The 26,217-nt window shown below is 26.3% G+C and overlaps 2 protein-coding genes and 1 long non-coding RNA gene across 3 annotated transcripts; 2 read left to right on the top strand and 1 right to left on the bottom strand.

Annotated features, from left to right (window-relative positions):
- Positions 1–572: 572 nt before the first annotated feature.
- Nop60B (dyskerin pseudouridine synthase 1 Nop60B) lies at positions 573–12,671 on the top strand. The gene is made up of 11 exons (XM_089215697.1): positions 573–768; positions 7,625–7,782; positions 8,280–8,496; positions 9,301–9,416; positions 9,481–9,730; positions 9,797–9,957; positions 10,026–10,146; positions 10,348–10,466; positions 11,083–11,186; positions 11,256–11,301; positions 12,300–12,671. Exons 1-11 carry the CDS (start codon positions 756–758, stop codon positions 12,435–12,437), a joined length of 1,443 nt encoding a protein of 480 aa, XP_089071823.1. The 5' UTR covers positions 573–755; the 3' UTR covers positions 12,438–12,671.
- A 2,938-nt stretch (positions 12,672–15,609) lies between these two features.
- Positions 15,610–18,623, bottom strand: CycC (cyclin C). Its single transcript, XM_015511530.2, has 5 exons — positions 18,219–18,623; positions 17,795–17,901; positions 17,370–17,576; positions 17,052–17,306; positions 15,610–16,204 (listed from the first exon to the last, which is right to left on the bottom strand). The coding sequence occupies exons 1-5, from the start codon at positions 18,248–18,250 to the stop codon at positions 16,002–16,004; spliced, it is 804 nt and encodes a 267-aa protein (XP_015367016.1). The 5' UTR covers positions 18,251–18,623; the 3' UTR covers positions 15,610–16,001.
- A 4,801-nt stretch (positions 18,624–23,424) lies between these two features.
- Positions 23,425–25,501, top strand: LOC149060537 (uncharacterized). Its single transcript, XR_016189653.1, has 2 exons — positions 23,425–23,749; positions 25,228–25,501. It is a non-coding gene; the product is annotated as an uncharacterized LOC149060537 (long non-coding RNA).
- Positions 25,502–26,217: the final 716 nt, after the last annotated feature.

The raw sequence follows: 26,217 nt of genomic DNA, 5'->3' as shown, positions 1-26,217 counted from the left end.
TATTAGTATAGATTTTTCCTACATGTTTTAATTTTCACGATGTTTAACAAAACAAAAAAAATATTGATGTTGAGAATAATTTGTGCTAAGTGGAACCGCCTATACTCTTGTATTTTTATTATTTTAAGGGCATCATAAAAAAAGACAAATTCCGTCTGGAAATTATTAACTCTTGACCCCCTCTTCTTTTCCCTTGACGACTGTGTGCCTATGTAATACCTCCGTACTATCGTAGGTTATTATACTACTAAAACTAAACTATAAACTGCCTAGTGCCTATGGTATATTAAGCAAATAGGTTGTTTATTTTGTCATGCCGAACCCGATACCAAACCGAAAAATGAACGCAACAGTGCAACACCAACAAAGTACTATAATATTATAGTATAATATAGTCAACAAGTGGCAACAACAAGTCGTGACAACCACTGACTGACTAGCAACGCCCCGGATATTCCGTGATAAGGATAACGCGTCGTGGGAGCGCTTTGATTGTGTCGGGATGCAATCTACGAACAAACGACGCACGGTGTTAACCTTAAAACCGACGGAATTGTTTGTATCAAACACAAATTGTTCACAGCGGTGCGGCGCGCACGTGATTTTCTTACCGCGTCTGCTCACTCTGCTCCGTTCAGATCTTCAGACGTCGTGATCGTGGTGCCACTCTCCCGCTCGTCCATCAACTGTTGTGTTTTGTTTACCGACTACTGTTCTCCGATATAAATTTCAAAATTCAAATACCATTTTTGAAAATGGATGTCACCGGTAAGTATCAATAATATTATTTTCAAATGATAATTGTCAATAAAGAACGATTGCGTATCGAATAATCGTCGGGAATCAATATTATAGGTGATTCCCGCAGTACGTATTATTTCCCTCACCATCATTTAATGCACCGATTACTTTACCGGCGTTGTAAATTTTAATATTCATTTTTACATATTATTAACAATACCATATTGTTAAATATTGAGTAGATTTTGCATAGGTAGGCGCAATTAGGGTTTTACATTTTTCGGGGGCTGCAATTTTGTTAAAGTTGATCCTTTGAAGGGCTTTGCCTCCACTCTGCATGTTTAAATTTATAAATTATAATCATTAAGTTGTTTTACAAAACCAGTTTTTTTATTATTAATTTAAAAAATAAATCATTAAGTAATTAAGAATCTGTAATTATTATTTATTATATACTATTTTCAATTTTGTATCCAAGACGGGCGGAGTGGAGCTCGTACGCAGTTACCCCACAAGATGTTGGTTCATTACTCCATATACCTATTTCATCCAAACTTTAAATACTTATTAGTTATAACTCATATACTACTAGTTCTGAATTCCATCTTTATGTATCGAAATACTGAATGTAAAAAAAACTAGTTTGTAGCCACTTAAAACCGTGCAAAAAATTTCAATATTTTACGAAATAATGAGTGATGTATTATAAACAAATCATCCTGTACAGCTTTTATTTATATGTTTAGAATTTGAGTGGAAATTTGTATTTTTTATCCCATTATATCGTGTAAATGGTTAGTATTTAATAATTAGGGTTGTGAATTGTGAATCCATAAAGTCATTGAACAACCTTAAAATCTCAAAAAAATTTAGTGAATTACGCACCAACAATACCCGAGATAATATTTAAAATGGATTAAAAAATCATAATAAATGCATTAAAATTGCAAAAAGTCAGTACCTATACAGTTTCCTGTTACTGTAATGAAGAATCATTATTAAAAATAACGGGTTAGTGGGTAACGCTCTGCTGTACATTAGTGTCTAGAGTCACTGTAATGGAAGTGTTAAATTTGAATTCAATGATATTACGATGTAAATTCTATTTACTATTATGCATTTGTACCTACTACTTAAAATAGTATAATTTAATTAAAAAAAAAAAAATGAAAATGTAATTGAGAAAATGTTCTGATTAAACAAGGTATGTTAATAAAGTAAGTCAGACTATGTTATGGTGTATATAATTGTTTATTTATTTTTATATTAATTAAGGAATTCATTTTATTATTCGTAATGTACGTTAAATTTTAGCCCAAAACATTGAATTTGAAATTTCCATTGCGCGTATGTATTCATATTTTATTCTTAGTAATGCAGTACATTCAATTAATTGAAGCCCAAAACATTGCTTTTGAAATTTCCATTGCGTGTATATATTTTATTTATATTTTATTATTAGTAATGCAGTACGTTATTTAGTTAATTTATACCCAAAACATTGCTTTTGAAATTTCCATAGCGCGTATGTATTCATATTTTATTATTAGTAATGCAGTACATTTAATTAATTTAAGCCCAAAACGTTGCTTTTGAAATTTCCATTGCGTGTATATATTTTATTATTGGTAATGCAGTACGTTTAGTTAATTTAAACCCAAAACATTGCTTTTGAAATTTCCATAGCGCGTATGTATTCATATTTTATTATTAGTAATGCAGTATGTTTAATTAATTTAAGCCCAAAACGTTGCTTTTGAAATTTCCATTGCGTGTATATATTTTATTTATATTTTATTATTAGTAATGCAGTACATTTAGTTAATTTAAGCCCAAAACATTGCTTTTGAAATTTCCATTGCGCGTATGTATTCATATTTTACTATTAGTAATACAGTACATTGAGAATTATTTTAAATCAAAAACATTGAGTAACATAAATATATACTGCATTACTAATAATAAAATATATTAGTTATGTAATTAAATTATTCGGAGCGATTAATCAGGTGGAAAATTATTGGTTTGAATTTGTATCGTAATAGAATAATACCCATTCGGAAATTCCCATCATCAGAAATGTATTTTTATTTTTTATTGATTTAGATTTCTTTAGTATCGTAATAATTTGTTTGAAATATATGTTGGTTACTAATTCGATATACATTTTTCCTGAAGAATATTGTGTTGGAAACATATGTTGATGAAACTATTGTGTGCTGATAATTATTCCTTCGGCATCCTATTTTTTCAGAAATTTTTATGAAAAATATTTCGTTGATGTATTATATTAAGTTGTAGTCCATAGGTCCCGTTTTCGAGCTAAGTACCCGCTGTCCTCAAAGAAACTAAAAATGTCCCGCTTTAAGAAAAGTCGACTTGTGATAGGATTTATTGGATCACATATAACAATCATACATTTATACTGTACCTATACAGTCTACTAGTATACTTATACATATTTTATATATTTTTTAAAATAAAAAAAACCCATAGTCCTTAGATTGTTGGGTGTCTCTGTATTAAAAGCCATTAAAAGAGTGACATAAAAATTATGTCAAGAGTTTCATAGACCATTCACATATAAAAAAACAAACAGGTCACTTTAAAACAGATTTGTAGATCTGAAAAATATAGAAAACCTGCTGAATAATGTACTCTATTATTATTAATATATAAGCTACGTTTTTCTGTTGTCATTTTTTATACAAACAATTAAAGTTTTTTTCAATAAGCCTAACCTTTTTTTTTTTTTTTTTTTTGAATCGGCGACTGGGGGTGGCACCGACGTTAGTCATTTCACCCCCCAGCCGTCATAAGCCTAACCTATATATAACTATCCTAACCTAACTTAACTCAATATGCAAAATTATATAGTTTTCTTATTAAAATATACAGGTGTCCCGCTTTGAAAAAAGAAATTTTGGTCACGTTCGTATTCAGTTCCGAACAAATACATTTTTTTTTTTTTTTGACTCAAATATATGTTTCAATTAAATACGTTTCCAAATTAATATTTTCCGCTTGTTTAATTTCCAAACCAATACTACTTTACATTTTTTAAGTTTTACGTCCCAACCAAATATTCCAACACACATTCTTAATTTTGTAAATTAAATTTGAACAGATGCATACTTAGTGCTTCCCGACCAGTACTAGTATTACCTCCCAATGAGCAGATAATAAATAAATAATTGGTTCCAAATATTTTTTATGGAATAATTATATTATTATTTTTAATAGTTGTGTATTGTTTGTAAAATTGTATACATAGGTATACATAAGAAAAATCAATTTAGTGTTTATAGTATAACTAAAAACAAATAACCTTAAATATTTAAAATTTTGACTCGTTTAAGTTATTTTTTATAGGCATAAATTAATTTTAATTTTAATTTTTTTAATTATTGTCGGTTTTATCAGTAAAAATACTTAAAAATTTAATATAACGTATAAAATTAAAGTAATAGAAAACTAAAAAAAAAAGTGTTAATTCCACAATAATTTCTATAAACGTCTGAAATAGAATTATTGAAAAAATTTGTCAAATTCGCGAAAATGTTCTATTTATATTTTAGATTTGAAAATTTAATTCAAGATTCATCATAAGTTTTCCTATTTTTGACAAACAGAAAAAATAACTAATTTTTCATGATCGTGATTTTCAGCCATAAATTAACGAACTCTCGTCTCTCATAGAAAAACTTTTTTATTTTGTTTTGATTTAAAAATTAATGACTTAGATATGCTTGTAATTTTAATGCAAGATTCCCCATAAGTTATTTTAATAGCAGTCAAGAATTATTAAACACATAAACACAATTTTTTCTTCTAATTATTTAAAATTCAAATTTAATAAAATTCATTAAAATTATGAAAGTTTGATTATATGTTAGTAGTTTATAATGTGTAAAATGTTCAATTTTTATTGATAAAGATTTGAAATGTAAAACAAAGTTTATCATTAAAAGTTCATACTAAAACATACAAATTTAAAAAATGTATTCAGTTCTTTTTATAGACGTATTCGTTTAAAATTTGGACGAAATTAGTTATTTTCATTGAAAGTTTTAAAACATATTCTTATATTTTATACACTCTATTTACATTTAAAAAGTTAAACCTTCTGTATTATTAATAGTGAAATAACTTACTTTACCTAGGTAATAACAATATTCAAATATTATCATTTAAATATTAAAATATATATCTTAGTAGTAGCTAGTATACTCTGACAGACTATCTGAGCTTGGAGCTTATTGTATACAATGAATTTATATCATTAAATTTAAATTTAAAATATCCATTTGTGATTCACTTGACACATACAGCACATTAGAACAGTACCTAATTACGATTTTTCTAGTTTGATCTTCATAGCCGGGGTACCATTTGGGGTGTCGCATGGTATACATTGGCAGCCCTATTTTTCCCCGTATAATATTGGCCTGCCTTAATTTCATGCTGGCACCGTTTCCTGATGTAACAGTTAAATTGAATTAATTAATTAATATAAGATAAATATATTTTATAAATAATGGGATATACATAGATTTACTTAGATGATCAAGATATTTTTTGGAATACAAAAAATGTGTATAATTGCTTAGCTTTTGTATTGGATACGCTTTTGATTCTATTATTAACCACATTCTTATTTTATTTTTTAAATATTATTCACAATGGCCAGTCAGATTTTTATTTTTATACTTTAATTATGTATTTGTATTTATTAACTTAATTTGAATCACAATTAGAATTTTCTGAAAAAAATAAAGAATTGTTCAAGATTTTTGAAATTGTCGAATTCTAGTCCTTATAATCTGATACAAAGTGTCTATACTTGGATTTTTTTAACGGGCATTACAAACTTTTTCAAATAAATGTATTAAATCTTTCATTAGAATTTAATTCAGCATAATCATCGTTAACATGTAAAAATATTTTAAAACCAGAATTGTATTCTATAATGAATACTCACCACAGACTCTTCACTCTGAAGCTTTTATTGAAACAATAAAAATCCTTCATTTTATTATTACTTTTCTAATAAGCACAGCATCTAATTAAAGATTCTTTTCTCCTCTTAAAAGATTGAAATCCTACATTAGAACTACTATGATTTTTGATTGTTTGAATGTTTTAATTGTAGTTGGTGTAGAAAAAGAAGATGCTAGAAACGTTAACTTAAATGCAGCAGAATATGAATTTGTTTGACTGAAAGTTGAAAGATATACAAACTTATTTCTAAATAACTCTTAATTTCAAACTATAAATTGGTTATTGATCACTTACTTGTATTGTATCTTGCTGCTTACTTCAAATAAATATTTGTATTAGAAACATTATTTTTTGCCTATATGTATATATATATATATATATTGTTGGTAACTGCATAATTTTTAGTTAAAGATTTGATTTAAAAAAAGTAGCTTGCTAATAACGTAAATTAAAAGAAGTACAAGCATTATTATTATGATGCTCTTTTGGAAGCATAAGGTTCTATTTTTATTTTGATGTTTCTTTTGCTATTTACTATTTTCTTTTTGTAGAGTTATTTTTTATCTCTAATAGTAAGGTTAGAAATAACTCCAGCATGTCTATATTTATTACCATTGTTATGACTTTGACCTGGTGTAAGATTTGGCAGTCCTGTTTTGAAACTGAAATGGCTCCCCTGCCTCATAGTTAAAAATTAAAGTATTTTTATTTTTACAGCTCCAGTAGGCACATTTAATCTACTAAATAAAATTTTAAAAAATGCATTTTGTTGAGATCAATAACATAAATCCATATCTAAAATGTTGAAAATGAAATTAAGTGAAAATAGTACCCAAATATAGTCTATAAATACTAAAAAAAAAATTACAAAATAAAATTTGTTATTACCTAATTTAATCTTTGAATTAATATAAAAATGTCTTACAGTAATCTAAAAAAAATTTACAAATAGGTACATATAAACAATACATACATATTTTTAAATATTATGTTCTGAAATTTTGAGAGGGAACAGCTATTTATAGAAAAATTAGCCCCTCAAGTCTTCTTTGTACCTATGTCTGAACAATGTGTTGTTAAGAGGACGCTACACCTGCATGTGTTGTCTCCGTCTTACAAGTACGTAACATTGCAAAAACTGTTTTGCGCGGGAAAGAACCGAGAAGGCTACAGTCAGAAACGAAATTCTCAGCACAAATAATAGGGAATTTTGACTTTGCAACATTGTTTTTATTTCTTTGATATTAGAACTGAAAAAGTAGTTATTCGATTTTAAAAAACGCAAAAATAATGAATTTTGAAACAATAAGAACTTTTTTTTCTATTTGTGATATCAAAAAATTGAAACAACGTTGCACAGTAAATGTTCTCCTTATTAAGTGGTGAAAATTTCGTTTCTTAGTTATAACTGTAGCCTTCTCAGTTAATTCCGCGCGAAACAGTTTTTGCAATGTTACGCACTTGTAAGACGACGCATGTGGGTGTAGCGTCCACTTAAAAAGCAATTAGTAATCAATTATTACATTCCTGAAAAAACCTCTTGTGTTGATTGTAGGTCTGTATGGCTTTTTTATTTTCTCAACTGATTTATATGATTGTAATAATACATGAATCATTTTGAATTTTACGATTATAACCATATTTAAACTACATTGTTCAATTTTCTACAAGATAACCCTATAATTAAAACGACTTATTCTCTTTTTTTTTTTGAAAAATAATGCAAAAATTTACAATGCTAATAATAATTTTTGTATGTAAAAGTATGTATTACAAATTTACATGTGCAATATTGGCCATATTTTTTATTTATTATTATATAAATAATTTCTTATACCTAATATAATATTATATTAATACAACTCATTAAATATTTTTCCAGGTACTTCACCAGTTATTAAAAAAAAGAAAAGTAAAAAATCTAAAGGACTAACCGATGAAAAATCCTTGGGAGAACTCCAAGCTGAGATCCCCTTCTTTATAAAACCTTCTGAAAAAGCTGCTACGATTTGTACTTCAAAATGGCCTTTGTTGTTGAAGGTAAATATAAGCACTACTTTTTAATGAATATTAAAATGTTGGTCAAAATTGAATGTTATTTTAAGAATGGTTATCAATGTTTTATTCTCAACTATATTTTATGAAGTAAATCCATAGCTAAATTATTTGGAATTTTCTTTTTTTTTTTTTTTAATCCGGTGTTATTTAACATTATTTAATGTTATAGGTAATATCACTTTTAAATTTTTCACATGTATTTGACAGTAAATGTTTTAACTTTAATTTCTCTAATTGATTAATTTATTGAATATGAAATTAAAATAAAACTAGTTTTACATGCATATTAAAGGGAGACTATAGCATTTGATAAATGATATTATTTTTTTTTTTATTGAGCGGAAGGGGTAAAATAACTAAAGTAACTTGAATTTATGTAGTTTAATTGTTAAAGCTAAATGATTAGATTGATAGAGCCGTATTATACTGTTAAAATATCTAAGAAATCACTTTTTAATAATATTATTATTTTTTTATAGCATTTTGATAACATGAATGTTCGTACAAATCATTACACTCCGTTACCATTTGGATCAAATCCCTTGCAAAGAGAAATTAGAGAATACATTAAAGCTGGTTATATTAACTTGGATAAGCCATCTAATCCAAGTTCTCATGAGGTAGTTGCTTGGATTAAGCGAATGTTAAAAGTTGAAAAAACTGGTCATTCTGGAACATTAGATCCAAAAACTTCAGGTATCTAATCATTTATTTATTTAAAAACTTTTTAGTTTCTCTATATCCACTTAAATGTTTTAATTGGTAAACTTGCATAATTTCATATTAGTTATTATTATAATAAAATAACATAGTATAATGACATTTATGTGATATTCAGCAAGCAGCACATTTTCATGTAGACATTGTACTATTGTTTGGAGATATTGTAAAATTTGAATGTATATTACCATACATTTATTAACAATACATATTTAAGTAACCAATCATAAGAGGTTTGTAATCCATCAAACATATCATAACGTTTTACTTTGATCTTAATTAAACTAAATAATTGGCATTTTACAATATTTTGATCATCATATTAAATTTACTATTTAACATTGTTTCTGTTGTTTCTAAGACCCTTTTAAAGTATTTTTTGTTGTAAGCTGCACCTGTTAATTATATAACAAACACTTTTTATAAACATTTATTTAATATAACAATACATGTATTAGAGAAGATAGATGGATCAAGTTCATAGATAAAATATACCATAACAGTTTAGTACAATGCTCTAAAATATTTAAAATATGCAATTAACAGAATAATTCTATTTGTAGGTTGTTATTGTTATTTAAAATTGTAATGTTTCATAAGTATGATATAAGTAATTAATAAGTAACAATATTTGACAAAAGTGTTTCACATTTTAAATAATATCTTTAGTTTTTAAATTCTGTTTTTCCCAACACCATCTTAATATTTAGTATTTTTAAATATTTTGTATAAAAATTATAACTTAAAATGATTTAAGAACAATTTTTTTTTAATGTTTAGGAGTATTGGTTGTGTGTATAGAAAGAGCAACACGACTTGTTAAATCACAACAATCTAGTGGAAAAGAATATATTTCTATTTTTAAACTTCATAATCCAGTTGAAAACGTTCTACAGGTTGGTGTTATTATTATTAATGTTGCTTAGAAATGAGTAAATCATATTATTGTTTATAATTTAGATTAAAAAAACACTGGAATCTTTACGTGGAGCTCTTTTCCAACGCCCCCCTTTAATTGCTGCTGTAAAACGTCAATTGCGTATTCGTACTATATATGAAAATAAACTATTGGATTATGATGAGGAAGCAAATGTAGGAGTATTTTGGATTAAGTGTGAGGCTGGTACTTATGTAAGAACACTATGTGTTCATATGGGTCTAATGTTGGGAACTGGAGGCCAAATGATAGAACTTAGAAGAAACCGTTCCGGTAATTATTTAATTAAATTATTAGAAATATTTCTTTCTCTAAGTTTTTTTTACCGTGTTTCTTAAGGTATTACAAGTGAAGAAGAAGGCCTTGCAACATTACATGATGTTTTGGATGCACAATGGATGTATGAGAACAATAAAGATGAATCTTATTTAAGAAGAGTAGTCAGACCCCTCGAAGGCATACTTACAAATTATAAACGTGTATTTGTTAAAGATAGTGCCGTAAGTACAAAAAAAAGCACAAATATTCAATAATAATATATTCATAATTTAATTTAAACTCATTGTAGATCAATGCAATTTGTTATGGAGCTAAAATTATGTTGCCTGGATTATTACGTTATGATGATGGTATTGAACTAAACATGGAAATTGTCATTGTTTCCTCTAAAGGAGAAGCTGTAGCTTTAGGTAACATATTAGTTTCATTAAATATTATTTAAGTTGGTGTCTTAAAAAAAGTAAATAAATTATACCTAATTTAGTTTTATAAATTCATGTATTTAAAATGTAATATATTAATGATTTGTTTAATATTTCATTTTATGTTGCTTATTTTAATTACTGTGTTAAAAAATAAATAAATTTATTATATTTGTTTGCTACCAATAGGTATTGCATTGATGACAACAGCTACAATTTCAAGTTGCGATCATGGTATTATTGCCAAGATCAAAAGAGTATTAATGGATCGAGACACCTATCCTCGTAAATGGGGACTGGGACCAATGGTACAATATTAATATTATTGGTATTATAATGATCAATCAAATTATTTGATTTATTGCTATTTAAGTTTTGTGTAAAGTGATATGCCTTACACAGACACCAAAATACAGTCAATCATCTGATATTTAACTTATATATCATTAGATATGTTAGGGTTTTATAAATCACAACTGTCCCAATTTTGAATCCTATACGTTTCTTGAAAGTTTAATAAAAAAAGTTATGAAGTATTATTATCTACCACTTCTATTTAATGTTTTTACTATTATGCGTTTTGTCTAAGTTGTCTTATGTCAAATTTTGTAAAACATAAATATTATTGTTAGGATTGTCATAAGAAAATTCTTTAATCTTCAACTTGAAATAACATTACTCAAATTTGTCATTTTCTTGTAATGATTTAGTTGTCACTCAGATTATAACTATGTTGTGTCTCGTTCAATAAAACCCAATTTTATAAGAATTTATGCTAATCTACTGAAAAACAATCATATCATATTAAAATGCATAAAAATATATTTTAATAATGAAAACCTTTACTAAAAAATAATTCTTATATAATGTGTAAATTGTTTTATAAATTATAATTTTCCAAAGTTAAATTGTTTATCTTTTTAGGCTAGTACTAAAAAGAGCATGATAAAAGATGGTTTATTAGATAAATATGGCAAACCAAATGAGAATACTCCAGAAAATTGGAAGCAAACATATTACAAGGAGCCGTAAGTTATAAACATAGTTGTTATTTATATGATATGCTTATTAAATGTATTGTATTTTGTGTGTTGTAGAGTTGAAAAAGTGAAGACTGAAAATGAAAGTGAAGAAAGTAGAAAAGTAATTTAAATTAATATAATATATACTATATATTTATTTTTTTATGGTGTTGAGACTGAGACATCGAAAGCCATGGCCATTAGCCTGTTGAACAGTGGGAGAGGGAACTGTTGGTTGGAATACGTAAATGTTTGACAGAATTTCGATGGGCACCCGTAGGTTTCTGCCGTGCCTAGGAGGAGGGGCGGTCTGGTCTCTCTTTCCAGAAAGCATGAACTGCTCATAACGGGGCGACAGTGCGCGTTGCAACCGACGCCTTAATTCACCCGGCCACTCCCCGTCCTATGAATTATTTGCTATAATTTTGGTCATAATAATACTTGTACTACTATTAAGTAGATTACATGTAATACCTTACACATTAAGTGGCTGTTGCACCCACATGTGTTATCCACGTCTTACAACTATGTATCATAGCAAATTTAGCTTAGTTAGATTAGAAATTAGAGTGAATTAACCTGTTATAAAATTTAAAGGTAAATTATTATAATTCAGTCAATCTTATAGGCTTTTTATTATTTTTAAAAAGCAAGTTATGAATATTTTAAAAATATAAATTATTTGTACATCTTAAAATACTTATAACTCGTGTTCCAAAATTATAATGTGATAAAAAGGCTAAGCCTGTGATTAACTAGATAATAATTTTATCTTAAAAAATTTAGAAGATGTTAATTCACTCTAAATTCTAAATATGATATGTTGAGCGATGTACTTATAAGATGGAGACAATACATGCAGGTGCGACATCCTTTTAATATATTAGATAATAAATACTTATCCTCAATTCATGTGCACAACATAGTATTTCACTTAAGATATTATATTGTTCAAATAATTGAGTGGAATTTTTTTTTAATGCTTTACTTGCTGCTAAGTATATCTGATAATCTCATAGTGAAATATTTGTTTTACATTACTTTGTTGCTTGTACACATGTTTATTATATTGTAATGATATCATTGTACCTAGCTAACATTGTATTCTTGATATTTTAGAGAAAACGACAGAGTACACCACCAGATGATACTTCTCAAATAAAAGATGAAAAAAAAGTTAAAAAAGACAAAAAATTAAAGAAAGAAAAGAAAATTAAGAAAGAAAACTTAGATATTAGCCAAGAGGAAGAAAATTGAATGCATAAAATCAGACTATTGAAGATGGATGGAGAAATAAGAAAACACAGTTTTGATAACCATAATTTGTTGTTCTTAAAAAAAAATAAAAAAATTTTGAATAAGAAATGTTGAGTCATAATCGAGTTTGTTGACGAAGAAATGTATAATGTATAATTATACATTAAATAATATTGTTATTCATTTGAATTGATAACTTATTTTTATGCAATTATACTGAACATATTTTTTTTATTTTTTCTTAATTTCCTATAATTTGACTTAAAATGTGAGTTAACATAAATAAACACCATTAGCCAATACTAACAAATTAAATTAAAACTAAAATCACAATCTTTATGAAAAAAAACAATGTTTCTCATAAAGTGATGAGTATTTAGTAGTTTATTATATCATAGATATTGTTATTGAATACATAACAAAAGCAACTGAAATGATAGATTGTAAAAGTATTGCTTTTCATTTTTTAAATATTATCTTATTAGGTCACTTTAACTATACTCTGTCTTAAAAGAAGAAAATAATTTAAAAGAATCAAAAAACAAAAATAAGAACACTCGTTTTAAATAAGAATAATAAGATGTAAGTACCTATTCAAATCTTTCACCTTCTGAATCAGAATTAGATTTGTATGGAAATAAATTAGGTATCATGATATTCAAATAAGTGATTTAGCTAGATGAAGATTTTTCTAACATAATGACAATATTTTTCTTGATAAACTTTTAATTTAATATACATCATACTCGTATTAAAAATCTCTATATAGGTATAAGTTGTAAAATTAACATAAGTGATCTATCCAGTGGTGTATATAAGAATTAATTTCACTATGGGCCAATTTACCCCCACCATAGCTACAACTAAAAATTTTTTTGGGAATTGGTGGTTTTAATTATGACATAAATGATACAAACATAGGAATTTAAATGTATTAATATAATATTTATTATTAAATAAGATAAATAATAAATTAAGCATTTTTCTACAGTAGGTAGACTTAACATTTTTTTGTCTCAATTTTATGTAAAATTCATTTTTCTATTTTTTTTAAATAAAAATATTAACAGGCCCGACAATCTAACGTTTCCTTGTTGATTTCTCAAAAATGTTTTAAGTCGACCTAGTGTTAAAAAACTCCTTTCAACAATGTAACAGGTATGGTACATAATATTTTCAACAGGACATATATTGGTGGAAATTCAACTTTGTAACATTTTTTTAAAGCTTCAATAGCATTTTTTGGAATGCTGTTAGATGAATTTAAACAAAAAAGCCTACACCAAAAAGAGCCACTTCCGCCGTCTCAATTTTTCTGGAAACGATTGTATAATAAATTTTTACTATGGGCCCGGGCTTAGGGGGTCCCCCTCTATATACGCCACTGGATCTATCTACCTATTTCCCTTACTTAGACATATTTGTTAGAATGTCACAATTTTTTTTATGCCTCCCATTCTCATAAGTTATGCTGAAAGGTCATTTTCAACATTAACAAAGATCATCATCAGCACCAGATACAATAAAAAGATTTAAACAGTTTTACTATTCTTATAATTGAAAATGAAATTTACAGAAAAACTAATTATGAAAATTGTAAGTTATAGTTAACTTTTTTTTAAAATAGTTTTTACTGGCCTATAGAGTAGTCAATTAGAAACTAATGAAGTTTCAAAGATATCAAAGCATATTCTGTAGAGAATGTTAATAACCAGTGGTTAAATTGGATAAAAAAATAAAGATGGAATCTAAATGAAGTTGAACAATTAATGTTCCAAAGTAAATTAATCTAATAGTAATCCTATCTAGTCCCCCTTTGTCCTCCCCTAATTCAACCACTATAAATAACCCGAATCATACACATTTCAAAATAAAATTTAACAGAAAATAATATTTTTACCGTGTTAAACTGTCAAATAAATATATTATCACAATTTCAAGTTCAAATTTGAGAGAACCTAAAATTTCAGGGCAATGGATAAAACCATTAACGAGCTTAAATAAAAATTTCAAATCATATATTTTCTTCCGATTAAACAAACCTACGATGTTAAAAGAATGTAATAGTGGTTTATAAGGAGAATGTTGCTTACAAGTTAAATTATATTTGAAGGCTATGAAACTAAGGAAACAGTTTTGAATATTATCCAATCATTTAATTTGATAATTTAAGTATGGCAACCAAACCACAGTGTTGTGCACAAATTTTGATCGAACCAGAGAAGTATATTAAGTTTAAATAATAACAGGATTAGTGAAGTCTTTACAATTTCTAATAATAAAGCCTAAAATCATTGATGATTTTCTAACTGTATGTAACAAGTGTTTATTAATTGTGAGAGTTGTGTCAAAGAATACACCTAAATTAATAATTTCATGAACACGTAATAAAGACTGATAAATATAATAAGACACTATAGTCTAGAAGTGGATCATGAATTCTAGAGAAACATATAACTTTATATTGATTGATGTTTAATCATAGTTTATTAATTGAATACCAATCTGACAAAACATTCAAATCCAATTGTAATAATAATGGATCGTTTTGAGAATTTATTGTTGAATTATTATCAAAATAATTATTTGAACAATTTTTAAACACATTTATTTAAATAATTTTTTTTCATTATTAATACTATTAATACTTGTTGAATAATTATTGTAATTGTACCTACCCATTTAAAAATTATTTAACTACTAATATATGTTCAAATAAGCCATATTCTGTATGTTATCATAATTTATAGTGGTAGTGGAATTGCTACAATAATAATAATAATAATAATAATAATACAATAACATGTATGTCTAGAATGTCTAGATTCTTGATTATCAGAAATTAAAACTTTACGAGTCTATGGTATAGTATACAGCATATTAGCGAGTGACAATTAGTATTTCCCTGTGAGTAGTTAATAAGCTTATTAAAGTTAGTATACTTGTAATAATTTTTGAACAAAACAAGAAAACAATTAGGATCATAGCTATTTTAAAATAATAGCCTCATTCCTCTCCTAAAAATCTGATTTTCACCATGTTAGAATATTACGTATTCACTGTTTTTAAATATTCATATTTTATTCATGTAATATTTAGGATATTAGAAAATTATGATTTCAAAAAACTATTTTTTAAATCAAATTCATAGCAAAATTACAACAGAATCAAATTTCTTATTGTTCAAACTTTGATGTTTTATTTATAAACAAATTTGGTAAGAGTTATTGAGTTGTATAATATTAAATTGAAACATCTACCTACATAGAAAATATAGGACATTATTTTTGTTAAATAGTGACATTTTAACTTTAATCACTAATAACATTATCTTAATTCAAGTATTTCAAAAGGAACATAATATTTAGTTATAATATATATATTATAATATATACAACTACTTCTAAATATAAAATATCTTTCATTTTTGACAAACACCAAATCACCTTGTTAAAAAAAAATTAAACAAGCTATTAAGTATTAGCTAGTAATAATTAACTATTAAAGTAAAAATATAAATTAGTTTGAGTATACAAAAAGAAAAAAAATTTGTTTAAAAAACTATTATCGAGTTGGCTGTAGTTTAGGTTTAGGCATTTTATTTAGTAAGCCTTGAATATCTTTTTTCTCATCATAAGATTTCCATAATTCAAATAAATTGATAATATAACGGGATATTTCTTGTATTTTGTCTATGTCCACATTTAGCTCTGCAAACCATGATTTGAGATCCTTTTGCATAATAACACAAGCAATTTGTAAGCATCCTATAATAATAAAAAATGCTCATTAAGTAAAAGCATATTACTTATATAAGACATAGATTTTCAATAGTTATTAATTCTGAGTTTCTTGAAATTAAGTAATGATGATAAAATATTATTTTTTATTATCTATTAATGTAAACATTTTTGGTAGGAATTAGTTGGAATATTTTGAGTTCAGATACACCAGGATCCTGGTGATATCAACATTTCATACTATTAATTTTAAATGTTGTTTAGGTGTGGTGCCAACTAGAATTATCTTAGGAAGGAAATACATATTTTTATGAGGTGTATTTTATTATAAAAATATAATTACATCTGGCTTAGGAAAAGCTCAATACATTGATAAATTTATCAAATATTATGTGATACAAATACATGGTGTTCAATAAAAAACCTTAATTAAAACTATTTTAGATTTATACAAAAGATTTTCTCTAATTAAAAATAATTAATTTTTAGTTAATATTGTATATTTTATTTATTTTATTTCCCAAGATTTATTTGGTAAACAATTAAATACAACTAAATGCCTAATAATTTATTTCAGCCCAAAAATATTAAGAAAAATATTTATTTTTTTCAATTTTTAATTAAAAGTAAACTAGCCAGGAGAAAACCTAAATTAAAAATCAAATTATTTTTGTTTATTTTTTATAAAATAAAACTATAATTTTTTTAATGTAACATACACACAAATATATATATAAACATATTGAATATAGCGTTAAAATCAGCAAAAAAATGTATTTTTGATGTATGTGTTAATGCATTAAGTAAAATTTAAGATAAAAAAATATTTAGTCTCATATATTTATGTATTATAAGAGTAATAATTAAATCTTACCTATAGCTATTTGATATGGTGGATATAATAATGACAAATCAGTTCTAAGACTATCATTTACTACTCTCCATGCTAATGCCAATAATTGATCTTCGTGTTGTCCAATATCTTGAACTAATTGAAGCAATGGACGATAAGGTTGAAATACAATCAAACAACAGTCCAAATTTTCCAATAAATAAAATTCACATTCTAATATATGATTTGTGCGATACGGAAATTCTTGGGTATATGCATAATTCAATTTATTTTTCACTACAAAAAAAAGTAAAATATAATTAAAAACTGTAAAGTAAAATAATTACAACAGAAACATACAAACAGTCTGACAAGTAGTAATCAAACGGCTGTTTGATATTACACCAAATTCTTCAACTTTTGATGCTAAGAACACACAAGTTGGAGACAACAACAAAGGGTCAATAGATTTGAGAGAATTTCTAGCATAAAATCGTTTAAAATAAACTGTAGCTGTTGCTATCACTTGCTGCTTAAGTTTCAGTTGTTCACCTAAAATTTGGATAACTAAACAAAAAATTTATAAGTTTGTTAAATTAAGTATATCTTATCAATAATATTTTTCTATCAAGTAGTTTGTTAAGAAAAATAATTTATGAATAATTTTACAAGAAGCATAACAACAATTAGTAGGCTTGAGTGGTTTAACTGTTTGTAAATTTAGTTTTTTTTTATATCATTATTAATAAAGCTACCAATATAAAAAATATTAAGTTGGAACTTACAATTAGAAAAGAATATTCCTATTTTTTGATATTCTTCTTCACTTAATATTTGTAAATCTAACTGACGCTCTCTGACTAGATCTTGTTTGTCCAATATCCATTGTTGACTGTAACATAAAATTTTGATAAATCAAATGATTGAAAAAAATAAACATTTAAAGATTCAATACAGCTGTATAGAAACAGACAAATAGAACCATTCATCTTGCATTCTTGCAAGAATAAAATATACTGCAAATAATCCGTAAATACGTAAATATTCCAATATATGTGATACACGTTACCTGTTTCAACATTATTTTATAATTTATTTTTTAATGATTCCAAAAAAAAAAGAAAATGTAACGCATGCATTGTAAGTTTTTAAAATTGAAATATTCAACAAATAAATCTCAAACCTAGTCTATACATAATTATAACTTACTAATGCGAACTTTGCCAAAAATTCCCTGCCATTTTCAATCGAAATTTATCGTAACTGATTAGTCAGTACTCAGTAGTCTTCACTTTTCACATTAGTTTTTCACCCAACTTACAACAAAAAATGATGATAACAGCAATGGTCAATAGAACGATGAATTGTTTTTTTTTTTTTTGATAACAACAATTAACGATTATCGAAATTCAATAAACAACACTAACATTAAACAAAGTAACGACCAACTAAAAGGACGCTGTCTGGGAGTCATATTGATGTCAACCGACGAACATAATTGTCGACCGGAATTGGTTGGATTCGACCGACAATAATTAATAATTATAATGAATAACAGTCATCGAACAGAGCTCTGTACTATATTATGGTAATTGATATAGGTTAGTACTGTTAGTAGTACTAAAGTTGTCTATTAAAATTAAATATGATATGCATAGAGTTTCATAATATTGTATATTCAATAAAGGCGATTAATGAATATCAGTGTAGGTATATGGAAGTATTTGAAAAAATTCGAAAGCAGAAAGAATTAATTCTTCAGCAGAAAACCGTTAGTGGTCGACGTGGGATACGCGACGTACTGTCGACAAACGTTTACGTCGAAATATTGTATTCATTGGTATTCAATAGCAATATTACACACATTACCCATACTATTGTCTATTGATTAAATGTAAATATATATGATAATAATAATATATTATATAGCTGAAGATTGTTTAATTTGTTTAAAACTTTAAACACAATTAAGTTTAGAGAAATTAAATATTTAATCAATGCCTATACTATATTAAACACATTTCTCTAAACTTAATTGTGTTTAAAATTTTAAACAAATTAAACAACGTTCGGCTATCGCCTATCAGTGGTATATAAGTATTTTACTTGAGATATTATTATATGAATTACTAATTAGGTATATTCATTGTTTTGGGTTTTTAATATTATTCGGAATTTGGCAATATTATATCAAATATTTAACAAATTATCTGTATAGAAATTAAAAGCCTGTTTGTTAAAAGTACCTATTACCTATATAGTATTTATATGAATCTAGGAAAAAAACGACACAGAAAAAAACGACACGGAAAAAATCATCAAGTAAAAAACGTCACGGTAAAAATCGACACGGGTAAAAAACGTCATGGAAAAAAACGCCAAAAATGTTTTTTTAATCTAAAAATCAGTTATATAAAAAATAATATATCAATATCGTATAGTATACCTATATTATGCTATACCATTTAGTCAAAAATGTTTGTTGTCTAAAAATCACAATTAATGTTTTTAAAATAAATAATAAAATAATTACAGAATATTGTTAAAAATAATTTGTTGAAAAATGTCAAATAAAAATTATAAAAAAGTTTTGAAAAAAAAACAAGTACCTATAGAATAGCAGTAAAATACAAATTAACAATATCGAATAGTATATTATGCTATAGTCTTTAAAAAATGTGGGATATCTCTTTCCCCATTTGAATATTCTTTACATATATTTTTTAATTTAATTTTTTAAATGTAACTGACATTTAGGATTGACAGAACATGTTTGAAAGTTTCAGTTTATATACGTCATACTCCCATCATTGACCATTGTTATCCAAAGTCATAAATTGTAAACCTTTATTATACCCAATACTCAATAGATTATAGGATTTTACGTATATTTTTGTATAAATATATATAAATCCTATCTACGACAGTTATTTGGAATGGGTTCGATAAGACACTTGGCCTTTAATTGTTGTTACCTATATAGTTCTTAAAGTTTTGAACCGACGACGCCGCGCCGTGGGATGTGGGAACTAGCTGTTTTCACAATACTTCCACGGCGCAATACTATATATAACACGAATACATAACTAATACATAGCTATACTTATGATATTATAGGTACTATATTATTATACTATACGATGTTGATATATTTTTTTTTATATAACTACTATACCTTAATAATTATTATATTATATATTTGTTTTTTTTTTCAAAACTATTATTTATTTGACGTTTTTAACTAAATTATTTATAATAATATTGTGTCATTATTTTATTATTAAACTTAAAAACAATAATTGAGATTTTTAGATTAAAAAAAACATTTTTGGCGTTTTTTTCCATGACTTTTTTTATCCGTGTCGATTTTTACCGTGACGTTTTTTTCCTTGTCGTTTTTTCCCGTTTACCATTTATATATATATATTATATTATTATTATACAAACAATTTTTTGCTTGACTTGAAAATCACCCTCACCCACAAATAAAAGAGTTACATACCTTCACACTCCCCGGAAATCCTCAACGTAGACTCAAAAGAAAATGGCATGGTGACCATTTAAATTAAAAATATTTCTTATAATAACCCTATAAAACATAAGTCAAGTCACCTCTTATTTTACGCTTATTGTGTTATACTTGAACATCTTGTACAGATTATGTATATGCTTGGCAGTGACGTATTTAGGGGTGGTTGGTGGTTGAACCCCCCCCCCCCAACCCCCCAAAAAAGAATAATTATGACTAGTATAATATATTATAGCAATATAGCCTATAGGCGTTGTCCTAGAAACAAATGTCACATTGTCACCGTTTAGGTTATACCTAGATATAAGTAAAAGTGTTTATAGCCACTGTTTATGTTTAAAAAAATATATTTGAACGTCGTAAACAATATACTATTTAAATATAAAATAAGTTGTTCGATTGTATCTAAGCATTTTGACACTTTGGAAGTAGACAATATATTTCTTAAATACTAGAATATAGCTTATAACTTATAATTGATGCGGCTGTCGCATAGAGATTTTAAATGACAAATGATAAATAATAAATATTTTAAATTTAAACTCAGTGTGTTAATTAATGAAATATGTGAAAAATGTAACGATTTAAAAATGACATACATGTGTTTCTATTTTTTTTTATCCGTCATCACCCTTTGGAGCAGAAATAAACGATATTCTACTTATCGGATAACATTTTCAAGCTTTTTGATCCATCAACATTTTTAGATTCTGAGCGGAACGATGAATGTATTGATTTTACCATGATATGTGTTTTTATATTTTATTTATTTGTCAGTCATCACGTTTTGGGGCAATAAAAGTGCTTCGATTTTTGACTTCAGTAGGTACCTCGTTCGATCAGAAAGTGAATCTAGTTGGTACTTTGGGGAGTAAAAAGTAAAAAATTCTTAATATTTTTCTAAATAATCGGGATAAACAAACTAAAATTAAGGGAAAAACGGGAAATTTTGCGCACAATCAATTTTCGACAAAATCAATTTTGGTTTTGATGTAACTTAAAAAAAATGACCATAGATACATGAAATTTTCACCGAATGTTTATATAAGTATATTCTATCCACCATGCAATTTTCAAAAATTTGCGACTTAAGTTGAATTATTCATAGGCATATGTGCATATGTAATTTTTGATCATTCTTAGTTTTTTAAAAATTAATATCGATAAAAATTTATTTTTTGGGTAGAAGATCTTGAAAATTCAAATTTTGACTAAATACGTAAAAATTACGGCAATGTTCAAATTATCCTAGATAGAAATTCATAAAAGTTTTCCTTTTAGATCTAAGATTTGAAAATTTTTAATAATATATCCTAGACAGATAAACCGTTTCCGCTCAGAATCGTTTTTCGTATACAATATTACAATGATATAATATAATTTGATTCAAATTTAGGTAATTCCATCCATTACAGTAACCCACTTGTAACCTACTGTACAGCAGAGCGACATCCAAGACTTACCCACTTTTTTTTTATATATATTTAAAAAAAATTAAATATTGAAGATGTCTATAAATGGCTCAAAAAATTCAAAATATTTCGAAAGCTGTATTATGAATAGAAAATTACAAATTAAACATTTGATGAGAATTTCAAGTATCTATTACAGTATTTTGTTTTTTAATTATTACAAAATAAGAAAGCTGCTTTATAAGAAATTGGAATCTAATGTCATAAAAATTTGAATTTAAAATCTCATAAAAAGTGAATGTGATTTTTAGAAGAAAAACTTATGTAGAATCTTATATTAAATTTAAAAATATAACAATTTGTGCAGTTTATGTGCAAATCGATTTTCTGGAACTTTTTTCTTTATAATAGAAGTTTTTGCATGGTAATTTGAACGTGTTTACAATAAAAGTCAAACTTTGTTTGGAAGTTATGGTCAAAAAACTTTAATGCTTGAGTTTTTCAAAAATCGTTTTTTTTAAATTTAAAACACCAAAAATTCGTTACAAATCAATAGGTACACTATTTTTATTGTAATTTAAAATAACTATAAAATAGAATTTTTTTCAAATGTTATGTTAGTTTTATTTTCAAAATTGTCATGTAAAGAATTGTTTATATTTTTTAGGTATATGTACCTACTATTGTTTGTTATTGCCTCACTACAATACTTTTGAATACAAACAAATACTTAATGATAATTTATTGTTTACAAAATATAGTTTTAGCACAGTCAATATAGTTAATGTTTCATAATTACAAGTAAATATTATCACGAAAAAAAGATTTTTATTTCCTAAAGGTGCATTAATCGTATGTAATTTCTAGACTATATTATAGTTAGGTACTTATTTAATTTATTTTATCGATGTTTTTTTTTTTTTTTGTTATAGGTTCAGTGAAACCTCTCCTAACTGACACATCTAAATATAATACACCTCCAAATATCGGACGTATTTTGAACACCCTGTGTCTAAATAGCAAACATTTATGAATGCTGGACAAAATTGATACCAAGAGTGTAGTACGGTACCTATATTTAGAGATTTCACATGATGATTGAATATGCGGAAATAGGTATACTTACATAAATATTTTAAGGTAAATAATTCATGAACATTCACTTTCGATGATATTTGAAAAATTACGTTGGTAGGTACTTAATAGTTATTATATTTAAATTAGGTAGGTACACATTGGAACTAGGTACACAACACCTGCTGTAGTGCTGTACTGCTGTCCCACAATACATAGCAAATCAACCTAATAGCGGTACTATATAGCCTATAGGTATTGATTACTAATATGATATACTAATACTAAATAGCGGAATTGGTAAATTGCGTCCCGCAAAAAAGGTCATAGTTATATACTGTGTAAATTGCGGCCCGAGTATATTTTATACATACGTAAATTGCGGCCCTGGTATATTTGAAATGTACGTAAATTGCGGCCCGGGATATTCCGATTTCCGGTTGGTTATCTTTAATATTGATCGATAAGGATATCACTTGATGCTCACTTATATAATATATTACTAGCCGCCAGTGTGCCGTGTGCATTTGATCGAAATATTTTGCACGAGTTTTTACATTGGTCTACAGTATTTACAGTATTTGTATTTTTTTTAAATTTAATAACAATGGAAGTTATGAAAAGTGAAAAAAATAAAACGTTGAAAATAGTTGATGGTTTCAAATTTCGTTTTCAAAAACTTCTGAACAATGATATTCAACGTTGGTGTTGTACAGTCAAAACTTGTAAGTGTTTTTTAAAATTTAATAATAATAGTATATGTATAGATAGCTTTAAAGATCATAACCATCTACAACTTTCGGAACAAATTATAAATTTATAAATCTTATAAGTTTTTACCAGTATATTAATTCGAATTTTTATAATACTATTTTTTTCACTATACACATTTTTACTACGTAATATATTTTTTAATTATAAACAAAACAGCAAAACCAATATTTTTAACCATACCAATATGAATACAATTTATTATATTGCCAGTCCTAAGTCTGAAAAATGGGAAGGAAAATATTGATTTCGTAACCCTTAATGTAATTTACATAACAATGACAAATGTTTAAGTAGGCAAATATATTAAAATACACCGGGGCCGCAATTTACGTATGTATATAATATACCGGGGCCGCAATTTACGTATGTCTAAAATATACCCGGTCCGCAATTTACATAAAAAATTTGAAATGGGACGCAATTTACAGCGACCCCTAAATAGATACTTTAATAACTAATAATAGTAATACAAAATTCAACATTTTTATTAAGGAGTATTTATTTGTTTTTTATAATATGACTAAATTACATGTTTACTTATTACTTTATTAGACTTGCAGCCTATTTTAGGTATCTACAATATATGTTAGATATCAAGGTGTACAAATAAATATTGGTTTATGATTAAAGAGTAAAGACTATATACCGATGCACAACAGTTTGGTTGTGGACGTTGTGGTCATAATGTGATATTATAATGGTAGGTACATTTTGTATGCAGTGCAGCGGCAGGGCTATATATGACAAAATAACATTTTTTATTTGATTTAACGCGTTATAATTTAAGACATAATTTATGTCGAAATAGTAACAACTACCTAACAAGTGAACAAAAACACCGAATAATCATGCCATTTATTGTAAAAACTAAGGACTGCAGGACGATTAATATTACAGTACCTATTTCATTGTTTAAGCTGCAGTAGTGTCTATAAGTAACAGTTTACCCGGTATAACTATTTGTCATTTATATACATCTATGATTTATATTATACCTATGTATATAAATTGCTACCGACTTCAATAAAATGACACTGTATAATCGAGATAACTACAACAGATATATGCCACCTCGTCAATTAACGTTAAATTTGCTTAAGTGGTAAATCATTTATTACGATTGAAATATTAGTGGGGCGATATGTTGATAATTCTTGTTCCTCGTATAGTATGCTCAAATTTTAAATATTTGTTGTAAAACTAAAACATTAAAACCTAAGAATAATTTTTTTATTCATACTACTTTTACTTACTGTTTTAGAAACACTGTTTTATAATTTATAAAATAAATCAGCCTTTTTTAAAATTTCTTTAATATTTTAAACAATATTTAAAATGGTATTTAAAATTGCACTATTAAATAAATGGTTAGGTATGACCCATACAATATATAAATAATGTAATAGGTATTCAATATATTTTCTTTCAGCTTCTATTAACCGTGACAAAGTGAATGACCGGCAGGGATACCGGGACATGCTGTTAAAACCGGGACTGTCCCGGTCAAACCGGGACGAATGGCAAGCCTAGGTATGGGGAAAACAGAAGAAATCGCATAAAGATAATTGATAAGATATTAAGATGCTTTTAACAATGTTCATTTTATAACCGAACTATAAATTTTTAATTTGTACCACCTACAAATTGTTCCCAATTTTCAACTAATATTTGGCTTGATACTACGTTTAAAAATACTTTTTATACGTCTCTAACATCACATATTGACAGCCTTTACGAATATTTATGTTATACGGTTATACCTAGCTTTAATTTCTAGTTGTCAATATAAGATATAACCATAATCTACACAACTATTTTGTTAAAATGTATTCAATAATTTTTTTCCATACAGAGATTTTTAATTTAATTTTTTTATTTTCAATCCTACCAATAATGAACCTGATTAAGCGATAAGACTTCTGAAGACTGATTTATTATTATGTCTTTTTGAGCAGCGGTTCTCAACCTTTGTATAGTGACGACCATAAAAAAATGGTTATGAAACAATACTGTTCCTAAATCTGTAGAAAAAAGCCATTGAAAAAAGTAAGTTGTATTGGGCATGCGGGTAATAAACTAATAAGGGAGTTATAGGCTGTATAATAACTAAATACGTTTAGAAGTCTGTGTTGTTGGCTTGTTGCCTATGGGTAAATTGATAGAAGTGATAGAAGATAGAATAAAACAAAGAATTATATACATTATACACACTGTGTAATGTTTACATATTGTATACCTATGTATTAGTATAGGGATTAATGGATAGAACAAAATAAGGAAATTATGTATATGGGCTTGATATTTTTGGTATTTTAATTTGATATATTATTGAAAAAATAATTTTCCATATAGATTAATAGAATAATGTGCATGAAGCGACAACATTTGTATGCTATGTTAAAGTGTTAACTGTTTAGTA

Source organism: Diuraphis noxia, unplaced genomic scaffold, assembly GCF_037042655.1.
Source record: "Diuraphis noxia isolate RWA-SAM2 unplaced genomic scaffold, SU_Dnox_SAM2 contig0001, whole genome shotgun sequence".
In the NCBI taxonomy this organism is placed as follows: domain Eukaryota; kingdom Metazoa; phylum Arthropoda; class Insecta; order Hemiptera; family Aphididae; genus Diuraphis; species Diuraphis noxia.
This window is presented reverse-complemented; position numbering and strand designations above follow the sequence as displayed.

Bases quoted from the DNA above. Each gene is read 5' to 3' on its own strand.
- CycC (XM_015511530.2), bottom strand. From the start codon at position 18,250: ATGGCAGGGAATTTTTGGCAAAGTTCGCATTA. The intron at 17,577-17,794 runs GTAAGTTCCAAC...TTTTTTGTTTAG, and splicing joins AGGAATATTCTTTTCTAATT to TTATCCAAATTTTAGGTGAA. The intron at 16,205-17,051 runs GTAAGATTTAAT...TTATTATTATAG, and splicing joins ACCATATCAAATAGCTATAG to GATGCTTACAAATTGCTTGT.
- Nop60B (XM_089215697.1), top strand. The intron at 8,497-9,300 runs GTATCTAATCAT...TTTAATGTTTAG, and splicing joins ATTAGATCCAAAAACTTCAG to GAGTATTGGTTGTGTGTATA. The intron at 9,417-9,480 runs GTTGGTGTTATT...TTTATAATTTAG, and splicing joins CAGTTGAAAACGTTCTACAG to ATTAAAAAAACACTGGAATC.